The following is a 23,502-nucleotide window of genomic DNA, read 5'->3' on the forward strand; positions in this document are numbered from 1 at the left end:
TTTTTTAAAGAATTTCAGAACCACCAAATGTGTTAAATGTTACCATTAATTTTGATGGGAGTTATTTTGCTTTTCATTGACTTGTAAAGATGAGCTTCATGGAGTTAAATTATTTTTGATTTTGCAATAATTTATTTTTTTCAATATTTGATTTCATACTTAACTGATTTGTTATATTGTATATCATTTTAATGTTTTCCTTAAACTGGATGTAGACATTCTCAATTCTGCATTACTTACTGCATTGCTTGTTTTGCACTCAATATAGATGCATTCTAATGTATGCCACAAGCTAACTATCAAAAGTGAGCAAGGATACCTTGAAGCCTGTTCATCCCTGTGGACTGAACTGTCATTGTTCAACAATCCAGTGGCTCAAATGAGGTACATAATAGTCACAGGAACTGGTAAGTGAAGGAAGTGGTTATAGAAGGAATGCTGGTAAAACATGAGGAACTGAGGTAGCCCATTGAAAAAGAATATGGTTTGCACATGGAGCAAAAATGGATCCAGTCTCAAAAAGGCAATGAATGAGTGAGGTATGGAATCGGGTGCACATGGAATAATATATACTTCACTTGCACCTTAGGTTTCTACCAATTCCCAATAAGCATAACAAAAAAGTCAGCTGCATGGCCAACTGTGGTTTAGGAAGGAAATGGACTGACTGGACAGTTTACAGAAGTGACAAACTAGTTATTAAAAAAAATAATCTTACATACTCATTTCACGTTTATCCATTAGTTCTTAAATATGCAACGCTAAAGAACCAATAAACTGGTTAATAACATTACAAATGGATTAACTGAGGTAATGGATGAACAAATTACCTGTATGGGAGCTGTGATACCCTGGGCTTTCTTACCCAGGCCTAACCCTTCCTTCCAACCCATGGCCTGCAGCATTTTGTTACCAATATTGCTTGTGTCAAGGCCGTCTTTTGTTGGCTGCTCATAATTCCTGCATGAAAGAGAACATATTAACTGAATTAATTATCTGCTCTAAAATGATGTGCCTTATACACAATAGTAAAAAGAAGCATTTAACCCCTTGAATGCTCATGACGAGGTCAGCTCGTCATGAGCAACGGCGCTCCGGTGCTCATGACGAGCTGACCTCGTCATGACCGCGCCCGTTCCGTGGAACGCTCACATGCTGGGCTGATTCCCCTGCAGTGCTGAGCGTTCCTTTGGAACGGGTGTGGCCATGACTAGCTCAGCTCGTCATGAGCACCGGAGGGCCGGAGCTCATGACGAGCTGACCTCGTCATGAGCACCGGGGCGCTGTACGCGCCCCCCCCCCGCCCAGCGGGGGAAACAGCCCCGCACGGAAGGGGTTAAAGCATGACTGTATATTCCCAAGAATGTAAACTTTAGAGAATGAAGGTGAAAATCAAAATATTGTGATTTAACATTCTTCCATTTTAAGCTGAGCAATCAATAAATATTTAAAAGACAAGATTCCCTGCAAATAGGTCTTGAAAAATGACAAATACATACACTGTGCTGTTATCAAAATGCTTTTTGCGTTTGGGTTCAGGTGGTTCTGGGATACCATACTTTTCTCTTCGTTCAGCAGCACGATCTCGATATTTCATCTACAAAACAAAGCATGAATTAATTGCAGTACAAAGTTACTTATCATCCAAGTTATAAAATGCAGCTTGGTGTCAAAATGGTTCTCACATGTGCATTAGCTCAGGAGTCTAGCACACCCGTATAAGGTACCTGGAAGGTTCTTATAATGGAATAGGAAACAACAAGTAAGAAAACTCATGCACGAGTGTTTTCAGTACATAAAATAAATGAATGCATCACTTATTTCCTTTAGTGAGTGGACTAGGACACTCCATATTGTGGCACCCAGCTAGTGGATTATAAATGTTATTTAATGACAGACTGTCAGAGGATGAATTAATGCAAGTTAATCCCAATGGCAGCACACATCTCTGTACAGCTGGAACTGACATTTCAATGCCTGGAAATCTCAACCACAGCATGTTAAAAAGCAGAATACATAGGCCTTGAAAAATCTACTTGCCCACTCGCAATTGCAAATAAAATGTTATCAAGTCAAGCTATTTTTTAGCATTTACTAGTCCCATCAGGCGAGTGTAAGGCTGGAAAGGAACAGGAGTTCTGTTCATTAATAAAGTAAATGAGCAAAAAGATGCAATTAAAGCTAGTTTCTAACTTGACACATTTGCAGTCTGTTCAAGGAAAGAGGTCGAATGCCAGTTTGTTTTGTAACTAATTGCTGCTTGGAAAAGGAGGTTTGTTTTTCTCTCTTTCTAGAGTTAGAGGTTTTATTAAGTGAGCTGTCTGAAGAGGTCAGTTATTTTGCTTTAACATTAAACATTTAAATAAATAGCTTGCACATTAATAGTAAAAATATTACAGGAATTACAAAAACACGTTTTTTGTAAATAAGTGGGATGTAAACAGAGTTAAATAGGAGCAAACCAAACCCTTTACTTGGTGATGGGTAAATGACATTTACAGAAACTATTTCCAAACGTTCACAGAACTAATTTAAGACAAAATCCTAAACTTACTATCATTTTGGTATTCACAGAAGGCACTTACTCATTTCGGTATTCACAGAATTTAGGAGTCCTAACTTTAGGACTCCTAAATGCCTTCTGTGAATACCGAAAGTCTTAAAATTTGGATTTTTGTCAATTTAGTAGTAGTAAAGTTAGGACTCCTAACTTTAGGACTCCTAAATGCCTTCTGTAAATACTGAAAGTCTTAAAATTAGGCTTTTTCTCAACTTTACTACTACTAAACTGAGAAAAATCCTAATTAAGACTCGGTTTTCACATAAGGCATTTAGGAGTCCTAAAGTTAGGACTCCTAACTTCTGTGAATACCGAAATTAGTAAGTGTCTTCTGTGAATACCAAAATGGTAGCAAGTTTAGGATTTTGTCTTAAGTTAGGTCTGTGAATTGGGCCCATTGTTTGTACACAATATAGTTTTATCAGTAAAACTGCATGTCCTAGGGAATGTTTGTGGCTATTTCAATGTAAAATCTGCTGATTACAAATAACAGTGTGATACCACTTCATGTTTTAGTTATGTATTTATTCTAAGTGATAGCTTTTAAACATGATTTGAGAAACATTCCTGCCCCGCCCTGACAATGCTGGTAATGAACTAAGAAGCAAGTCAGGCTTCATGTGTATCCTATATGTGGCTAGATTTGTATTTAGCAGACACGCTGAACTCGCAGATTTGAAAGTGCTCATATCTGCTAATGAAGAAAATGGGAGCTCAATAAACTAAATTATTTAGCTATGATTACATCATTTGTAACCAGTTTATGGATCAAGAGCATTATAAATAGGTAGAGTATATTATTCAAGTCACTAGACCTGAAGGTCTAGTAACATTTTTATGATTTCGAGGCCTGTATAGATAGAACTTCACTTTTAGAAACTCTTCTACAAGACAAGGGGAGAATTTGTCTTATGAATGGAGTACCACAGCACTAAGGATGTGGTGCTAAAGTGAGAAACAGCAGTGCCCACATTAATTCGAGCATGTCCAGTTGTTTCTATGCTATCAATTCCTGCAGATATATCCGTAATCACCATTCATGGACACTTGTTTTAGAAGTCATCCTTTAAATAGATACTACACTTTCATTAAAGAACTTAACAAGCCAGAACGCGATCACTAAATCCTACCATTACCCAGAACACCCGACCACGGCAACCCATAAAGATAATACTTTGCCCCCCTACAATTCAAAAAGCCAGTGGAGAGCATACATCTATCGCATCAAAGTAAGAGCAAGACAAATTATACACACCTCCCTTTCTCTTTGCTCCAACGACGCCATATCTTGTTCAGAGAGCTTTGATGTCCTAAGCAGTTCAAGGTTTTGCTGTCATAAATAAATAACTATTAGAAATATATTGCAAAAATAAATGTCCCATACCACATATGCACAAACTGAATTATCCCTATTAATTTGCCTTCACAACACAAGAGTGCCATCTGTCAAGAGGAAGAAAGGATTCTAATTCAGCATATGCACTTCAGAACATGGAGCAGAGTATGCCTATAAAAATAGCATTAGATCCTGCTATCTGGGATTAAACAAGTCACAATATAAGCGTTACAAAATACATGTGAACATGCAATCCGCATTTAAAAGGCAGTCTACTTTTCTTATTAAAGGCAAGTTGTGATGAAGTCACCCGAGATTTATTAGTTGGGCAGATGCATAATTTGAGCGGAGTTCTGATTCTACAATAACTCCTGAAACAGCCAGGTGTGAAGGTGAAAGGCAATTTACTACAAGTGCTGTTTAAACATGCCTCAAACCAGGCATTTCCTTCTTATGAATTGCTTTTCTAAAATGAAAAACAACAATTTGTAGAAGGAGTAGGTTATTTACCCTGTAAGCATGTATTTGTAGCGTGTAGTGTTGCAGATTCATATGTTATGCATACTTCTGCCATCTAGTGTTTGGCCCGGGCTTTGCAAGTTATTTCTTCGCGACAAAGTTATATGAACGGCATGGATTTTCCTCCCCTCGAGGTATTGCATATGTTCAATAGCTCCTTTGTTAAAAAAAATCTCCCTGCATATTTCAATTGAAGATATATTCTGCTAAGTTAGCATTTGCTGTTAAACATGCTGTATTTGTGTGCATTAGTCTCACCTCTAATTAATACCTGCCAGGGAGGGTGCATGTGAATCTGCAGCACTACACTTAACTGGTTAAGTTACTTGTAGGAGAGTAGGGTCTGCAATCCTATGATCACCCAGATTTTTGCTTTTTGCTGCACTGGTTTACGACTTTCCCTGGCTGTGGGCCTGCTAATCAGACCCACAGCCTAGCTGTTCTCTCTATCCAAATTGTACTTAGGTACTGAATTGGCACTGGGCCCTCTCCAAGTCCCTGTACCCAGGGCTGAGGTGCACCCAGAAGTCTCCCAGGGGCTGAAGCATGTATTATGCCACCCCTGGATTGACTAACTAAAACTGACACAACTGGCTGCACGACAGCTGGGGCAAGGTGGTGTACTCACCCTTTGCTTTAGATATAGTATACCTATATCTAACCCTAAAAATGGACACACAGATCTCCTATCAGTCACTCCTATAGCAGGCCTTAACAATCCTGAAGGCAGAGTGCTTGGAATCGTGTGAGATGGTGCTCTAGCATGAGCTGAGCCTGTCTGCGGCTTTCGGGATCCATCCCTTAGCCGTTTCCATGATATCGCATACCATATACTCTTAAGTGCCTTATAATCCTCGCGGTTATGTGCCAACTCTGGTATCGCTTTATCAAAACATGTCGAGTAAGGTGTCATACGAATTGGAATACTAACCCCTCGCCAATTCTGGCGACGGGGTTAGCATTCCACCCTTCTAGAGGGACACGACATGCCTGTAACCTATAACCCGGTTAAAATTCAGACAGAGCCTTAGCATCCACAAAATGGATGCTGCCACCGAGACACAAGTCTGCCCTCCTGCTGCTGGGAGTCCTCCCAGAGCAGGAGATAAGGACAAAGGGTTTCCTGCCAGGGGCGGTGCCAGCACCGTCCCAGACAGGGTTTTGTGTATTGTAGGTAGGCAGGGCTTTAGAGGAAGGTGACTGCACGTGGCACCCCGGTGCTCACTGTGCATAGGCTGGCTGGAACCAGTTCCAGGGTCACTCCAGACCCTGTGCTGGGGAAAAGCCCGCCAAGGAAGTGGGTGTAACCACCCCCCTCCTAGTCCCACCCATAGGGCAGGACTTAGTCGCGTGCCAGCCCCTTTTTACAGGATAAAGGTAGAGACTGGCCCCCTTCCAAATCAGATCATCTTTGAATCCTGAAACTACTTTCTGCGAAAGGAACTCAAGACTTCTTCCTAAGATTTCTCCCTTGTGACTAAGGAGTAGTCACCCTGCATCCGCAGGCACCATCCAAGAACACTGCGGTCTGCTGTAAGTCCTTCCTCCGGAATCCGACTGCCCAGCTCGACGAGAACCGGCTTCCCTGGCACCTCTGACCTCTACCCACCTCTACAGCCCAGCTGAGAACCGTGGGTGCGACGAGACCTCAAGGGACCGGCCATCTGCAAGACTGCACGACTTCTTTCCAGCAAGCCCGCCGAGTAATCTACTGGTGAGTGCTTTGGGGTCCGAGAAGCCCCGACTCTGAGCAGCTCCAGCTCCGAAGTGCAGCCCCCCAGCATCTCCACGATCTGCGTGGGGCCCTTCTGCTTTCCGCTGCTCACCGCGTTGTTTGGCTACTAGCCCGTTGGCTTGTGGCCTTCCTGACGACGCCCGACGACATTTCTGCTGCTGGTCTGGTTGCTCCAGACTGGCCCTTGCTCCCTTCCAGAAGAGGAGCACCCCGGACCCTCCTGGTCCACTCAAGACGCCATTTTGAGTCCACCGCGTGGGCTTGAATTAGCCAAGGCTTGTTGCCCAATCCTGGGTAACTTCGACGCCAACGACTTCATCCTTCGTGGGACAGCTCGCACCTCCATCCTGGTCGCCGACAACGCCTCCTGGTCCGAGAGACTGCAGAGCCCAGCAGTGCCCACTCACCTGACTACGGTGACTTCGCCCGGTGCCATCCTGGTGCCCACTTAATCACTGGCTAGTGATTCAAGAACTTGGTCCCCTCTGCTTTCAGGTTTTCTTCTTCCTTGATCCAGGCTTGGATCCATCGAACTTTCCTTCACTGGTCGCCTGCCAGCAACTTCTTCCTTCCAGGCTCCTGGTCCGGCAACGAGATCCCAGACGTCTTTTCAGACCTATGCAGCTGCAGCCCCTGGGCTAGGTAACTTCGGCACTCCGGTGTCCCAGCATAGCCTCACTATCCAAGGGTCAGGATCCACTGTCGTTTTCTTCCCACCAGGTCGGGTTCGCCCGTGAACACTAACTTTGTGAATTCTAGCTTCCATAGACTTTGTCCCGCATCCCGCGTGAGTGCACACTCTGCACCCGAGTCCCCTGGGCCTCCTAGTAGTAATCTAACGATTCCCTAGTCCAGTCCTAGCGATTCCAAAGCCTATTAGAACTGTTACTTACCTGCTAGTAATTCGCATTCCACTTTTAGCGTATATGGTTTTTCGTGCCCCTCGGGCATTTGTGTAACGTGCTAACTTAAAAGTATTTTCGTAAGAGTTTTGTTGTGTGCCTAGCACCCTGTCCTCATAAAGAGTACAGGGTTGTTGTGATTCTAATAAATACACTGTTTATTTTCATAACACTTGTGTGGTGTCCTTTCACTGGGTGTTCAAGGGGTAATGTGATGGTAAAACAGCTGGCTTAACACGCCCTCTAGAGTCTTAGCCTTAGACTGCTCGTATCCATGCTACTAGGATAGCTGGTCTATAAGGTTGACTTACAACCAATCATCAATAAGGGTTGTTTGGACTGATATATAGTGATCACTAGAATAGTGAGCACTGCACATCAGGCCAACTTCTCACATTGGTGAGCAGCGGTTGGGATTTGAGCTTGCTGTTGTTTTACCACACATGCCCTAAGAATATCTTGTGAAAGATCACATAAGTACTAAAGGTACATATAACTTAGCTTAGAATACTCTTAGTTCTACTGAACCAGCTGTTGTAGCTCCTAGGGCCTAGCACACCCTAAACTACAACTCTAGCAAGGGATCAGTAGGCAAACATATAGTGTAGGTAAGTGCACCACTTACACCTCACTAGAAAAGCATGTCGACTCAGGGGGACTCTACTGAGACTCCCCTGGTCAGTGTTGACCCTCCACAGGTCACTTCAAGATATGCAGCTCTCAGTTTCCAGGAGATGAGACAAATCTGTGTCTCCGGGAAACTGAAGCAGGGGTCTAACCCCACCACTCCCTTTCTGATAGGTCTCTTAGAGACATATGATGCCAGAAAGCTTTCTCAGTTACATGAGAACATGCCAGCCTTAGAGGGAACCTCTGGGGATCCAGATCTCCACAACACTGATTCAGCAGTTGAGGAGGAGGATCAGGAGGTACTCTCTGGGGATGAGGTAGACAAGGGTCTTGAGGTAGTCAGAAGGCTAACTAGGACCAACTTAGACTTACTTGGGCTAGGATCTGGGGGCCCCCCAGTACTAACCCGAAGTGGGCCTAACCTTGGAGTTAGGAGAGATAGATCTCTTTCTAGGGACTCCAATAGATCTCTGCACTCTAATGCCTCTTCTCAGGGGAGAAGGAATCCTCCACAGAGGAGATTTACTTCCCCTCAGAGAAAGGAGCATGAGGCTAGGATGAGACAAGCTGAACTGAGGATTGAAAGGGAAGAAATTGCCCTGGCCAAAGAAAAGCTTGCCCTGGCAAGAGAGCAGCAGATGAGTGGGCTAGCTCCCACTGGTGGCAGCAATCTCCCAAGAGATAGAGAGAAGGGTTTAGATACTAAACACCTGACTAAAATAGTGCCCCCCTTTAAGCAAGGGGATGACATCCAGAAATGGATGGCTGCTCTGGAGAGGGCCTGCACTGTGCAGAACATTCCCCAGAGTCAGTGGGCAGCTATACTGTGGCTCTCCTTTGATGGTAAAGGTAGAGATAAGCTCCTCACTACAAGAGTGGAGGATGCTAACAATTACCAGGTCCTGAAGAATACACTGGTTGATGGGTTTGGTTTAACCACTGAGCAGTACAGGTTGCTGTTCAGAGACACCCAGAAAACTCAGTCTCAGGACTGGTCTGATTTTGTGGATTGTGCCACTAAGGCTTTGGAGGGCTGGTTGCTGGGTAGCAAGGTTACAGATTACACAGGATTGTATAATCTAATGATGAGAGAACAAATTTTGAACAATTGTCAGAACCAGTTGCTGCACCAGCACCTTGTTGATTCAGATCTGACCTCTCCCCAAGAATTGGGAAAGAAGGCAGACAAATGGGTCAGGACAAGGATCAAGCAGAACCAGAACCAGAACCAGGGTGGTCAGAAGAAAGCAGACCAGAAGGGTAATGTTAAGAATGAGCAAAATGACCAGAAGTCTTCACCAGGTCCCCAACAAACCAAAGAGGGTGGGGGTCAGGCTTCCCAGAAGAAGAAGACTCAAGAAGGCCAGTCGAAAAGGTGGTGCCAGTACTGCAAAAGTAAATCTCACTGGTTTAGTGAGTGCACCAAAAGAGGAGGAGGACAAACTCCTGCCACTACAGCTCCTAAAGCAACTGCACCCCCTAGTACAGTCAGTAGTGGTAGTGTCACTCCCAAGGCATTAGTTGGGTTAACCTTGGGTACTGAGGGGTCTGACAACTTAGTTGGCACACACTCAGGCTGTCCTTGTCTGTACAGGGGATATGGATATGTCCCCTGAAATAAGTCCCAATACTTTGGGCAAATACAGGCAGACACCTTTGATTAATGGCAAGATGGCTCAGGCCTATAGGGACACTTGTGCCAGTGTCACCATGGTGACACCTAACTTTGTGGACCCTGGACAGATCATGCCAGGTACTGATTTCCTGGTGACCAATGCCAGCAATGTCACTACTAGTCATAGTGTGGCAATTGTGGCTTTCTCCTGGGGTGGAGTGAAGGGACAAAAGAAAGTTGTAGTCAGTTCAGACCTCCCAGTTGATTGTTTGTTGGGCAATGATTTGGAGTCATCACAATGGTCAGAAGTGGAGCAGAGGACTCACATGGAGATGTTAGGCTTGCCAGCACATGTGCTTGCTGTGACTAGGTCACAGGCCAGAAGATGCCCCACTGAACAGGTGCTGGATCCTGAAACTATGGACCAGACACCTCCCAAGAAGAAGAGCAGTAAGGGTAAGGCTTTGCCTTCCCCCTTGCCCCAGGTTGAGGATCAAGTCTCTGAGGAGGCTGATCTAGAAGAGCTGAGTGAAACTGAGCCTAAAGAGCTTGAACTTGATCAAGTTGAGTTTCTGGGCTCAGGGGGACCCTCCAGAGCAGACCTGGGGAAGGAACAGTTGAGCTGCCCTTCCCTTGAACCCCTCAGACAGCAGGCTGCTGCTGAGGCTGCAGGGAATGCCACAGGGTATACTGGGAAGATGGACTCCTGTACTCTGAGTCAAGAGACCCCAAGCCTGGTGCAACCAGGAGGCTGGTCATCCCCTTGTCTCTGAGAGGTTTCCTTCTCACCTTGGCCCATGAGATTCCCCTTGCAGGTCATTTAGGTCAGACAAAGACTTGGGACAGGCTTGTCTCACACTTTCACTGGCCCCATATGAATGAGAATACCAAGGAGTTTTGTCGCTCATGTGTCACTTGCCAAGCCAGTGGTAAGTCAGGTGGCACAACAAAGGCCCCCCTCATACCACTACCTGTGGTGGGGGTCCCCTTTGAAAGAGTGGGGATTGACATTGTTGGTCCAATGGAACCCCAGACAGCATCAGGACACAAGTTTATACTGGTGGTGGTGGACCATGCCACCAGGTATCCTGAGGCTATTCCCCTTAGGACCACTACAGCCCCTGTAGTGGCAAGAGCCCTAGTTGGAGTGTTCTCCAGAGTGGGTTTCCCTAAGGAGGTCGTTTCTGACAGAGGTACAAACTTCATGTCAGGATATCTGACTGCCATGTGGAAAGAGTGTGGTGTGAACTACAAGTTCACCACACCCTATCATCCACAATGCAATGGGCTTGTTGAGAGATTCAACAGGACCCTGAAAGGGATGATTCATGGACTACCTGAACCTCTTAGGAGAAGATGGGATGTCCTGATCCCCTGCCTCTTGTTTGCTTACAGAGAGGTCCCACAGAAGGGGGTTGGCTACAGCCCTTTTGAGCTTCTGTATGGGCATCCTGTAAGAGGACCCCTGTGTTTGGTGAAGGAAGGATGGGAGAGACCTCTCAAAAAGCCTGCAACCAACATAGTGGACTATGTACTTGGTCTCCGCTCCAGGATGGCTGAGTATATGGAGAAGGCATCTAAAAACCTTGAGGCCAGCCAGGAACTTCAAAAAGCTTGGCATGACCAAAAGGCTGTACTGACTGTGTACCAGCCAGGACAGAAGGTGTGGGTGCTGGAGCCAGTGGCCCCAGCAGCTCTGAAAGACAAATGGTCTGGGCCCCACACCATCATTGAGCAAAAGGGAGAGGTTACCTACTTGGTGGACCTTGGAACTCCCAGGAGCCCTCTCAGAGTGCTCCATGTTAACAGGCTCAAGGCATATGTTGACAGGAAGGACATGAGCTTGCTCATGGCCACAGATGAGGGACAGGAGGAAGAGAGTGACCCTCTCCCAGACCTGCTCACTCAGAATCCTGATGATGGGTCAGTTGATGGTGTTGTCTTTTGTGGCAGCCTCACTGAACATCAGCAACAGGATTGCAGGCAAGTTCTGCAATCCTTTCGACATATGTTCTCTCTGACACCCAGCCAAACTGATTGGTGTACCCATGATGTTGACACTGGAGACAGTCTGCCTGTCAAGAGTAAAATCTACAGGCAACCTGATCATGTTAGAGACTGCATCAAAACTGAAGTGCAGAAAATGTTGGAACTGGGAGTCATTGAGCCCTCAGATAGCCCTTGGGCTAGCCCAGTAGTTCTAGTGCCAAAGCCTCACACCCAGGGTGGTAAGAGAGAGATGAGGTTTTGCGTAGACTACAGAGGCCTCAATGCAGTCACTAAGACTGATGCCCACCCAATACCAAGAGCAGATGAGCTTATAGATAGATTGGCTTCTGCCAACTTCTTAAGCACATTTGATTTGACAGCTGGGTATTGGCAAATCAGGTTAGCTGAGGAAGCCAAACCTAAGACAGCATTTTCTACCCCTGGAGGGCATTATCAATTTGTGGTAATGCCCTTTGGACTGAAAAATGCACCTGCCACCTTCCAAAGGTTGGTGAATCAAGTCCTCACTGGGCTGGATGACTTCTGTGCAGCTTATCTTGACGATATTGCTGTCTTTAGCTCCACCTGGGAGGATCACCTGGTCCACCTGAGGAAAGTGTTAGAGGCCCTGCAAAAGGCAGGCCTCACTATCAAGGCCACAAAGTGCCAGATAGGGCAGTCACAGGTTGTATACCTGGGCCACCTTGTAGGTGGAGGCCAGGTTCAGCCACTGGAGAGTAAGATACAGGCCATCAAGGACTGGACTCCTCCAATCACCCAGACTCAGGTTCGAGCTTTCTTGGGCCTGACTGGGTACTATAGGAAGTTTGTCAGAAATTATGGGTCCATAGTGACCCCCCTTAATGACCTGACAAGCAAAAAGATGCCAAAGAAAGTTCAGTGGACAGCAAGCTGTCAGAAAGCATTCAATGACCTAAAGCAGGCCATGTGCACAGCACCTATCCTCAAGAGTCCAGATTACTCCAAGCCATTCATTGTCCAAACAGATGCTTCTGAGTTGGGTGTGGGAGCTGTTCTGTCTCAACTGAATTTTGATGGTAATGATCAGCCTATTGCTTTCATTAGTAGAAGGTTGACACCCAGAGAGAAAAATTGGTCAGCTATTGAGAGGGAGGCCTTTGCTGTGGTCTGGGCCCTGAAGAAGCTGAGGGCCTACTTGTTTGGCACTCACTTCACCATTCAGACAGACCATAAGCCCCTCTTGTGGCTAAATCAGATGAAGGGTGAAAACCCCAAACTGCTTAGGTGGTCCAATTCCCTACAGGGGATGGATTTTACAGTGGAGCATAGACCTGGGACTGATCACAGCAATGCTGATGGGCTCTCCAGGTATTTCCACTTAGAGCAAGAAAACTCACCTGGTCAAGGTTAGTTTATTGTCCCAAAGTTTGGGGGGGGTCATGTAGGAGAGTAGGGTCTGCAATCCTATGATCACCCAGATTTTTGCTTTTTGCTGCACTGGTTTACGACTTTCCCTGGCTGTGGGCCTGCTAATCAGACCCACAGCCTAGCTGTTCTCTCTATCCAAATTGTACTTAGGTACTGAATTGGCACTGGGCCCTCTCCAAGTCCCTGTACCCAGGGCTGAGGTGCACCCAGAAGTCTCCCAGGGGCTGAAGCATGTATTATGCCACCCCTGGATTGACTAACTAAAACTGACACAACTGGCTGCACGACAGCTGGGGCAAGGTGGTGTACTCACCCTTTGCTTTAGATATAGTATACCTATATCTAACCCTAAAAATGGACACACAGATCTCCTATCAGTCACTCCTATAGCAGGCCTTAACAATCCTGAAGGCAGAGTGCTTGGAATCGTGTGAGATGGTGCTCTAGCATGAGCTGAGCCTGTCTGCGGCTTTCGGGATCCATCCCTTAGCCGTTTCCATGATATCGCATACCATATACTCTTAAGTGCCTTATAATCCTCGCGGTTATGTGCCAACTCTGGTATCGCTTTATCAAAACATGTCGAGTAAGGTGTCATACGAATTGGAATACTAACCCCTCGCCAATTCTGGCGACGGGGTTAGCATTCCACCCTTCTAGAGGGACACGACATGCCTGTAACCTATAACCCGGTTAAAATTCAGACAGAGCCTTAGCATCCACAAAATGGATGCTGCCACCGAGACACAAGTCTGCCCTCCTGCTGCTGGGAGTCCTCCCAGAGCAGGAGATAAGGACAAAGGGTTTCCTGCCAGGGGCGGTGCCAGCACCGTCCCAGACAGGGTTTTGTGTATTGTAGGTAGGCAGGGCTTTAGAGGAAGGTGACTGCACGTGGCACCCCGGTGCTCACTGTGCATAGGCTGGCTGGAACCAGTTCCAGGGTCACTCCAGACCCTGTGCTGGGGAAAAGCCCGCCAAGGAAGTGGGTGTAACCACCCCCCTCCTAGTCCCACCCATAGGGCAGGACTTAGTCGCGTGCCAGCCCCTTTTTACAGGATAAAGGTAGAGACTGGCCCCCTTCCAAATCAGATCATCTTTGAATCCTGAAACTACTTTCTGCGAAAGGAACTCAAGACTTCTTCCTAAGATTTCTCCCTTGTGACTAAGGAGTAGTCACCCTGCATCCGCAGGCACCATCCAAGAACACTGCGGTCTGCTGTAAGTCCTTCCTCCGGAATCCGACTGCCCAGCTCGACGAGAACCGGCTTCCCTGGCACCTCTGACCTCTACCCACCTCTACAGCCCAGCTGAGAACCGTGGGTGCGACGAGACCTCAAGGGACCGGCCATCTGCAAGACTGCACGACTTCTTTCCAGCAAGCCCGCCGAGTAATCTACTGGTGAGTGCTTTGGGGTCCGAGAAGCCCCGACTCTGAGCAGCTCCAGCTCCGAAGTGCAGCCCCCCAGCATCTCCACGATCTGCGTGGGGCCCTTCTGCTTTCCGCTGCTCACCGCGTTGTTTGGCTACTAGCCCGTTGGCTTGTGGCCTTCCTGACGACGCCCGACGACATTTCTGCTGCTGGTCTGGTTGCTCCAGACTGGCCCTTGCTCCCTTCCAGAAGAGGAGCACCCCGGACCCTCCTGGTCCACTCAAGACGCCATTTTGAGTCCACCGCGTGGGCTTGAATTAGCCAAGGCTTGTTGCCCAATCCTGGGTAACTTCGACGCCAACGACTTCATCCTTCGTGGGACAGCTCGCACCTCCATCCTGGTCGCCGACAACGCCTCCTGGTCCGAGAGACTGCAGAGCCCAGCAGTGCCCACTCACCTGACTACGGTGACTTCGCCCGGTGCCATCCTGGTGCCCACTTAATCACTGGCTAGTGATTCAAGAACTTGGTCCCCTCTGCTTTCAGGTTTTCTTCTTCCTTGATCCAGGCTTGGATCCATCGAACTTTCCTTCACTGGTCGCCTGCCAGCAACTTCTTCCTTCCAGGCTCCTGGTCCGGCAACGAGATCCCCGACGTCTTTTCAGACCTATGCAGCTGCAGCCCCTGGGCTAGGTAACTTCGGCACTCCGGTGTCCCAGCATAGCCTCACTATCCAAGGGTCAGGATCCACTGTCGTTTTCTTCCCACCAGGTCGGGTTCGCCCGTGAACACTAACTTTGTGAATTCTAGCTTCCATAGACTTTGTCCCGCATCCCGCGTGAGAGTGCACACTCTGCACCCGAGTCCCCTGGGCCTCCTAGTAGTAATCTAACGATTCCCTAGTCCAGTCCTAGCGATTCCAAAGCCTATTAGAACTGTTACTTACCTGATAGTAATTCGCATTCCACTTTTAGCGTATATGGTTTTTCGTGCCCCTCGGGCATTTGTGTAACGTGCTAACTTAAAAGTATTTTCGTAAGAGTTTTGTTGTGTGCCTAGCACCCTGTCCTCATAAAGAGTACAGGGTTGTTGTGATTCTAATAAATACACTGTTTATTTTCATAACACTTGTGTGGTGTCCTTTCACTGGGTGTTCAAGGGGTAATGTGATGGTAAAACAGCTGGCTTAACACGCCCTCTAGAGTCTTAGCCTTAGACTGCTCGTATCCATGCTACTAGGATAGCTGGTCTATAAGGTTGACTTACAACCAATCATCAATAAGGGTTGTTTGGACTGATATATAGTGATCACTAGAATAGTGAGCACTGCACATCAGGCCAACTTCTCACATTGGTGAGCAGCGGTTGGGATTTGAGCTTGCTGTTGTTTTACCACACATGCCCTAAGAATATCTTGTGAAAGATCACATAAGTACTAAAGGTACATATAACTTAGCTTAGAATACTCTTAGTTCTACTGAACCAGCTGTTGTAGCTCCTAGGGCCTAGCACACCCTAAACTACAACTCTAGCAAGGGATCAGTAGGCAAACATATAGTGTAGGTAAGTGCACCACTTACACCTCACTAGAAAAGCATGTCGACTCAGGGGGACTCTACTGAGACTCCCCTGGTCAGTGTTGACCCTCCACAGGTCACTTCAAGATATGCAGCTCTCAGTTTCCAGGAGATGAGACAAATCTGTGTCTCCAGGAAACTGAAGCAGGGGTCTAACCCCACCACTCCCTTTCTGATAGGTCTCTTAGAGACATATGATGCCAGAAAGCTTTCTCAGTTACATGAGAACATGCCAGCCTTAGAGGGAACCTCTGGGGATCCAGATCTCCACAACACTGATTCAGCAGTTGAGGAGGAGGATCAGGAGGTACTCTCTGGGGATGAGGTAGACAAGGGTCTTGAGGTAGTCAGAAGGCTAACTAGGACCAACTTAGACTTACTTGGGCTAGGATCTGGGGGCCCCCCAGTACTAACCCGAAGTGGGCCTAACCTTGGAGTTAGGAGAGATAGATCTCTTTCTAGGGACTCCAATAGATCTCTGCACTCTAATGCCTCTTCTCAGGGGAGAAGGAATCCTCCACAGAGGAGATTTACTTCCCCTCAGAGAAAGGAGCATGAGGCTAGGATGAGACAAGCTGAACTGAGGATTGAAAGGGAAGAAATTGCCCTGGCCAAAGAAAAGCTTGCCCTGGCAAGAGAGCAGCAGATGAGTGGGCTAGCTCCCACTGGTGGCAGCAATCTCCCAAGAGATAGAGAGAAGGGTTTAGATACTAAACACCTGACTAAAATAGTGCCCCCCTTTAAGCAAGGGGATGACATCCAGAAATGGATGGCTGCTCTGGAGAGGGCCTGCACTGTGCAGAACATTCCCCAGAGTCAGTGGGCAGCTATACTGTGGCTCTCCTTTGATGGTAAAGGTAGAGATAAGCTCCTCACTACAAGAGTGGAGGATGCTAACAATTACCAGGTCCTGAAGAATACACTGGTTGATGGGTTTGGTTTAACCACTGAGCAGTACAGGTTGCTGTTCAGAGACACCCAGAAAACTCAGTCTCAGGACTGGTCTGATTTTGTGGATTGTGCCACTAAGGCTTTGGAGGGCTGGTTGCTGGGTAGCAAGGTTACAGATTACACAGGATTGTATAATCTAATGATGAGAGAACAAATTTTGAACAATTGTCAGAACCAGTTGCTGCACCAGCACCTTGTTGATTCAGATCTGACCTCTCCCCAAGAATTGGGAAAGAAGGCAGACAAATGGGTCAGGACAAGGATCAAGCAGAACCAGAACCAGAACCAGGGTGGTCAGAAGAAAGCAGACCAGAAGGGTAATGTTAAGAATGAGCAAAATGACCAGAAGTCTTCACCAGGTCCCCAACAAACCAAAGAGGGTGGGGGTCAGGCTTCCCAGAAGAAGAAGACTCAAGAAGGCCAGTCGAAAAGGTGGTGCCAGTACTGCAAAAGTAAATCTCACTGGTTTAGTGAGTGCACCAAAAGAGGAGGAGGACAAACTCCTGCCACTACAGCTCCTAAAGCAACTGCACCCCCTAGTACAGTCAGTAGTGGTAGTGTCACTCCCAAGGCATTAGTTGGGTTAACCTTGGGTACTGAGGGGTCTGACAACTTAGTTGGCACACACTCAGGCTGTCCTTGTCTGTACAGGGGATATGAATATGTCCCCTGAAATAAGTCCCAATACTTTGGGCAAATACAGGCAGACACCTTTGATTAATGGCAAGATGGCTCAGGCCTATAGGGACACTTGTGCCAGTGTCACCATGGTGACACCTAACTTTGTGGACCCTGGACAGATCATGCCAGGTACTGATTTCCTGGTGACCAATGCCAGCAATGTCACTACTAGTCATAGTGTGGCAATTGTGGCTTTCTCCTGGGGTGGAGTGAAGGGACAAAAGAAAGTTGTAGTCAGTTCAGACCTCCCAGTTGATTGTTTGTTGGGCAATGATTTGGAGTCATCACAATGGTCAGAAGTGGAGCAGAGGACTCACATGGAGATGTTAGGCTTGCCAGCACATGTGCTTGCTGTGACTAGGTCACAGGCCAGAAGATGCCCCACTGAACAGGTGCTGGATCCTGAAACTATGGACCAGACACCTCCCTAGAAGAAGAGCAGTAAGGGTAAGGCTTTGCCTTCCCCCTTGCCCCAGGTTGAGGATCAAGTCTCTGAGGAGGCTGATCTAGAAGAGCTGAGTGAAACTGAGCCTAAAGAGCTTGAACTTGATCAAGTTGAGTTTCTGGGCTCAGGGGGACCCTCCAGAGCAGACCTGGGGAAGGAACAGTTGAGCTGCCCTTCCCTTGAACCCCTCAGACAGCAGGCTGCTGCTGAGGCTGCAGGGAATGCCACAGGGTATACTGGGAAGATGGACTCCTGTACTCTGAGTCAAGAGACCCCAAGCCTGGTGCAACCAGGAGGCTGGTCATCCCCTTGTCTCTGAGAGGTTTCCTTCTCACCTTGGCCCATGAGATTCCCCTTGCAGGTCATTTAGGTCAGACAAAGACTTGGGACAGGCTTGTCTCACACTTTCACTGGCCCCATATGAATGAGAATACCAAGGAGTTTTGTCGCTCATGTGTCACTTGCCAAGCCAGTGGTAAGTCAGGTGGCACAACAAAGGCCCCCCTCATACCACTACCTGTGGTGGGGGTCCCCTTTGAAAGAGTGGGGATTGACATTGTTGGTCCAATGGAACCCCAGACAGCATCAGGACACAAGTTTATACTGGTGGTGGTGGACCATGCCACCAGGTATCCTGAGGCTATTCCCCTTAGGACCACTACAGCCCCTGTAGTGGCAAGAGCCCTAGTTGGAGTGTTCTCCAGAGTGGGTTTCCCTAAGGAGGTCGTTTCTGACAGAGGTACAAACTTCATGTCAGGATATCTGACTGCCATGTGGAAAGAGTGTGGTGTGAACTACAAGTTCACCACACCCTATCATCCACAATGCAATGGGCTTGTTGAGAGATTCAACAGGACCCTGAAAGGGATGATTCATGGACTACCTGAACCTCTTAGGAGAAGATGGGATGTCCTGATCCCCTGCCTCTTGTTTGCTTACAGAGAGGTCCCACAGAAGGGGGTTGGCTACAGCCCTTTTGAGCTTCTGTATGGGCATCCTGTAAGAGGACCCCTGTGTTTGGTGAAGGAAGGATGGGAGAGACCTCTCAAAAAGCCTGCAACCAACATAGTGGACTATGTACTTGGTCTCCGCTCCAGGATGGCTGAGTATATGGAGAAGGCATCTAAAAACCTTGAGGCCAGCCAGGAACTTCAAAAAGCTTGGCATGACCAAAAGGCTGTACTGACTGTGTACCAGCCAGGACAGAAGGTGTGGGTGCTGGAGCCAGTGGCCCCAGCAGCTCTGAAAGACAAATGGTCTGGGCCCCACACCATCATTGAGCAAAAGGGAGAGGTTACCTACTTGGTGGACCTTGGAACTCCCAGGAGCCCTCTCAGAGTGCTCCATGTTAACAGGCTCAAGGCATATGTTGACAGGAAGGACATGAGCTTGCTCATGGCCACAGATGAGGGACAGGAGGAAGAGAGTGACCCTCTCCCAGACCTGCTCACTCAGAATCCTGATGATGGGTCAGTTGATGGTGTTGTCTTTTGTGGCAGCCTCACTGAACATCAGCAACAGGATTGCAGGCAAGTTCTGCAATCCTTTCGACATATGTTCTCTCTGACACCCAGCCAAACTGATTGGTGTACCCATGATGTTGACACTGGAGACAGTCTGCCTGTCAAGAGTAAAATCTACAGGCAACCTGATCATGTTAGAGACTGCATCAAAACTGAAGTGCAGAAAATGTTGGAACTGGGAGTCATTGAGCCCTCAGATAGCCCTTGGGCTAGCCCAGTAGTTCTAGTGCCAAAGCCTCACACCCAGGGTGGTAAGAGAGAGATGAGGTTTTGCGTAGACTACAGAGGCCTCAATGCAGTCACTAAGACTGATGCCCACCCAATACCAAGAGCAGATGAGCTTATAGATAGATTGGCTTCTGCCAACTTCTTAAGCACATTTGATTTGACAGCTGGGTATTGGCAAATCAGGTTAGCTGAGGAAGCCAAACCTAAGACAGCATTTTCTACCCCTGGAGGGCATTATCAATTTGTGGTAATGCCCTTTGGACTGAAAAATGCACCTGCCACCTTCCAAAGGTTGGTGAATCAAGTCCTCACTGGGCTGGATGACTTCTGTGCAGCTTATCTTGACGATATTGCTGTCTTTAGCTCCACCTGGGAGGATCACCTGGTCCACCTGAGGAAAGTGTTAGAGGCCCTGCAAAAGGCAGGCCTCACTATCAAGGCCACAAAGTGCCAGATAGGGCAGTCACAGGTTGTATACCTGGGCCACCTTGTAGGTGGAGGCCAGGTTCAGCCACTGGAGAGTAAGATACAGGCCATCAAGGACTGGACTCCTCCAATCACCCAGACTCAGGTTCGAGCTTTCTTGGGCCTGACTGGGTACTATAGGAAGTTTGTCAGAAATTATGGGTCCATAGTGACCCCCCTTAATGACCTGACAAGCAAAAAGATGCCAAAGAAAGTTCAGTGGACAGCAAGCTGTCAGAAAGCATTCAATGACCTAAAGCAGGCCATGTGCACAGCACCTATCCTCAAGAGTCCAGATTACTCCAAGCCATTCATTGTCCAAACAGATGCTTCTGAGTTGGGTGTGGGAGCTGTTCTGTCTCAACTGAATTTTGATGGTAATGATCAGCCTATTGCTTTCATTAGTAGAAGGTTGACACCCAGAGAGAAAAATTGGTCAGCTATTGAGAGGGAGGCCTTTGCTGTGGTCTGGGCCCTGAAGAAGCTGAGGGCCTACTTGTTTGGCACTCACTTCACCATTCAGACAGACCATAAGCCCCTCTTGTGGCTAAATCAGATGAAGGGTGAAAACCCCAAACTGCTTAGGTGGTCCAATTCCCTACAGGGGATGGATTTTACAGTGGAGCATAGACCTGGGACTGATCACAGCAATGCTGATGGGCTCTCCAGGTATTTCCACTTAGAGCAAGAAAACTCACCTGGTCAAGGTTAGTTTATTGTCCCAAAGTTTGGGGGGGGTCATGTAGGAGAGTAGGGTCTGCAATCCTATGATCACCCAGATTTTTGCTTTTTGCTGCACTGGTTTACGACTTTCCCTGGCTGTGGGCCTGCTAATCAGACCCACAGCCTAGCTGTTCTCTCTATCCAAATTGTACTTAGGTACTGAATTGGCACTGGGCCCTCTCCAAGTCCCTGTACCCAGGGCTGAGGTGCACCCAGAAGTCTCCCAGGGGCTGAAGCATGTATTATGCCACCCCTGGATTGACTAACTAAAACTGACACAACTGGCTGCACGACAGCTGGGGCAAGGTGGTGTACTCACCCTTTGCTTTAGATATAGTATACCTATATCTAACCCTAAAAATGGACACACAGATCTCCTTTCAGTCACTCCTATAGCAGGCCTTAACAATCCTGAAGGCAGAGTGCTTGGAATCGTGTGAGATGGTGCTCTAGCATGAGCTGAGCCTGTCTGCGGCTTTCGGGATCCATCCCTTAGCCGTTTCCATGATATCGCATACCATATACTCTTAAGTGCCTTATAATCCTCGCGGTTATGTGCCAACTCTGGTATCGCTTTATCAAAACATGTCGAGTAAGGTGTCATACGAATTGGAATACTAACCCCTCGCCAATTCTGGCGACGGGGTTAGCATTCCACCCTTCTAGAGGGACACGACATGCCTGTAACCTATAACCCGGTTAAAATTCAGACAGAGCCTTAGCATCCACAAAATGGATGCTGCCACCGAGACACAAGTCTGCCCTCCTGCTGCTGGGAGTCCTCCCAGAGCAGGAGATAAGGACAAAGGGTTTCCTGCCAGGGGCGGTGCCAGCACCGTCCCAGACAGGGTTTTGTGTATTGTAGGTAGGCAGGGCTTTAGAGGAAGGTGACTGCACGTGGCACCCCGGTGCTCACTGTGCATAGGCTGGCTGGAACCAGTTCCAGGGTCACTCCAGACCCTGTGCTGGGGAAAAGCCCGCCAAGGAAGTGGGTGTAACCACCCCCCTCCTAGTCCCACCCATAGGGCAGGACTTAGTCGCGTGCCAGCCCCTTTTTACAGGATAAAGGTAGAGACTGGCCCCCTTCCAAATCAGATCATCTTTGAATCCTGAAACTACTTTCTGCGAAAGGAACTCAAGACTTCTTCCTAAGATTTCTCCCTTGTGACTAAGGAGTAGTCACCCTGCATCCGCAGGCACCATCCAAGAACACTGCGGTCTGCTGTAAGTCCTTCCTCCGGAATCCGACTGCCCAGCTCGACGAGAACCGGCTTCCCTGGCACCTCTGACCTCTACCCACCTCTACAGCCCAGCTGAGAACCGTGGGTGCGACGAGACCTCAAGGGACCGGCCATCTGCAAGACTGCACGACTTCTTTCCAGCAAGCCCGCCGAGTAATCTACTGGTGAGTGCTTTGGGGTCCGAGAAGCCCCGACTCTGAGCAGCTCCAGCTCCGAAGTGCAGCCCCCCAGCATCTCCACGATCTGCGTGGGGCCCTTCTGCTTTCCGCTGCTCACCGCGTTGTTTGGCTACTAGCCCGTTGGCTTGTGGCCTTCCTGACGACGCCCGACGACATTTCTGCTGCTGGTCTGGTTGCTCCAGACTGGCCCTTGCTCCCTTCCAGAAGAGGAGCACCCCGGACCCTCCTGGTCCACTCAAGACGCCATTTTGAGTCCACCGCGTGGGCTTGAATTAGCCAAGGCTTGTTGCCCAATCCTGGGTAACTTCGACGCCAACGACTTCATCCTTCGTGGGACAGCTCGCACCTCCATCCTGGTCGCCGACAACGCCTCCTGGTCCGAGAGACTGCAGAGCCCAGCAGTGCCCACTCACCTGACTGCGGTGACTTCGCCCGGTGCCATCCTGGTGCCCACTTAATCACTGGCTAGTGATTCAAGAACTTGGTCCCCTCTGCTTTCAGGTTTTCTTCTTCCTTGATCCAGGCTTGGATCCATCGAACTTTCCTTCACTGGTCGCCTGCCAGCAACTTCTTCCTTCCAGGCTCCTGGTCCGGCAACGAGATCCCCGACGTCTTTTCAGACCTATGCAGCTGCAGCCCCTGGGCTAGGTAACTTCGGCACTCCGGTGTCCCAGCATAGCCTCACTATCCAAGGGTCAGGATCCACTGTCGTTTTCTTCCCACCAGGTCGGGTTCGCCCGTGAACACTAACTTTGTGAATTCTAGCTTCCATAGACTTTGTCCCGCATCCCGCGTGAGAGTGCACACTCTGCACCCGAGTCCCCTGGGCCTCCTAGTAGTAATCTAACGATTCCCTAGTCCAGTCCTAGCGATTCCAAAGCCTATTAGAACTGTTACTTACCTGCTAGTAATTCGCATTCCACTTTTAGCGTATATGGTTTTTCGTGCCCCTCGGGCATTTGTGTAACGTGCTAACTTAAAAGTATTTTCGTAAGAGTTTTGTTGTGTGCCTAGCACCCTGTCCTCATAAAGAGTACAGGGTTGTTGTGATTCTAATAAATACACTGTTTATTTTCATAACACTTGTGTGGTGTCCTTTCACTGGGTGTTCAAGGGGTAATGTGATGGTAAAACAGCTGGCTTAACACGCCCTCTAGAGTCTTAGCCTTAGACTGCTCGTATCCATGCTACTAGGATAGCTGGTCTATAAGGTTGACTTACAACCAATCATCAATAAGGGTTGTTTGGACTGATATATAGTGATCACTAGAATAGTGAGCACTGCACATCAGGCCAACTTCTCACATTACTTAACTGTAATCCTAGATCTCTTCCAGGAGAATTCTCAGTCATAAGCACGGAATATTCCAACCCACGTGCTGGGAGCCCAGAATATACATACACACATATATACACACACACAT

At 48.0% G+C, this 23,502-nt stretch overlaps 1 protein-coding gene across 1 annotated transcript in view; it reads right to left on the reverse strand.

Moving 5' to 3' along the window:
* Positions 1–23,502, reverse strand: part of RBM5 (RNA binding motif protein 5) — a 277,566-nt gene that overhangs the window by 26,644 nt on the left and 227,420 nt on the right. Inside the window, exons 22-24 of the mRNA XM_078661241.1 lie at positions 3,816–3,890; positions 1,500–1,597; positions 831–960 (exon numbers count right to left, since the gene is read on the reverse strand). Coding sequence (XP_078517367.1) covers positions 831–960; positions 1,500–1,597; positions 3,816–3,890 — 303 coding nt within the window. The remainder of the gene's footprint in view (positions 1–830; positions 961–1,499; positions 1,598–3,815; positions 3,891–23,502) is intronic.

This window comes from Lissotriton helveticus, chromosome 9 (genome assembly GCF_964261635.1).
Source record: "Lissotriton helveticus chromosome 9, aLisHel1.1, whole genome shotgun sequence".
NCBI lineage: Eukaryota > Metazoa > Chordata > Amphibia > Caudata > Salamandridae > Lissotriton > Lissotriton helveticus.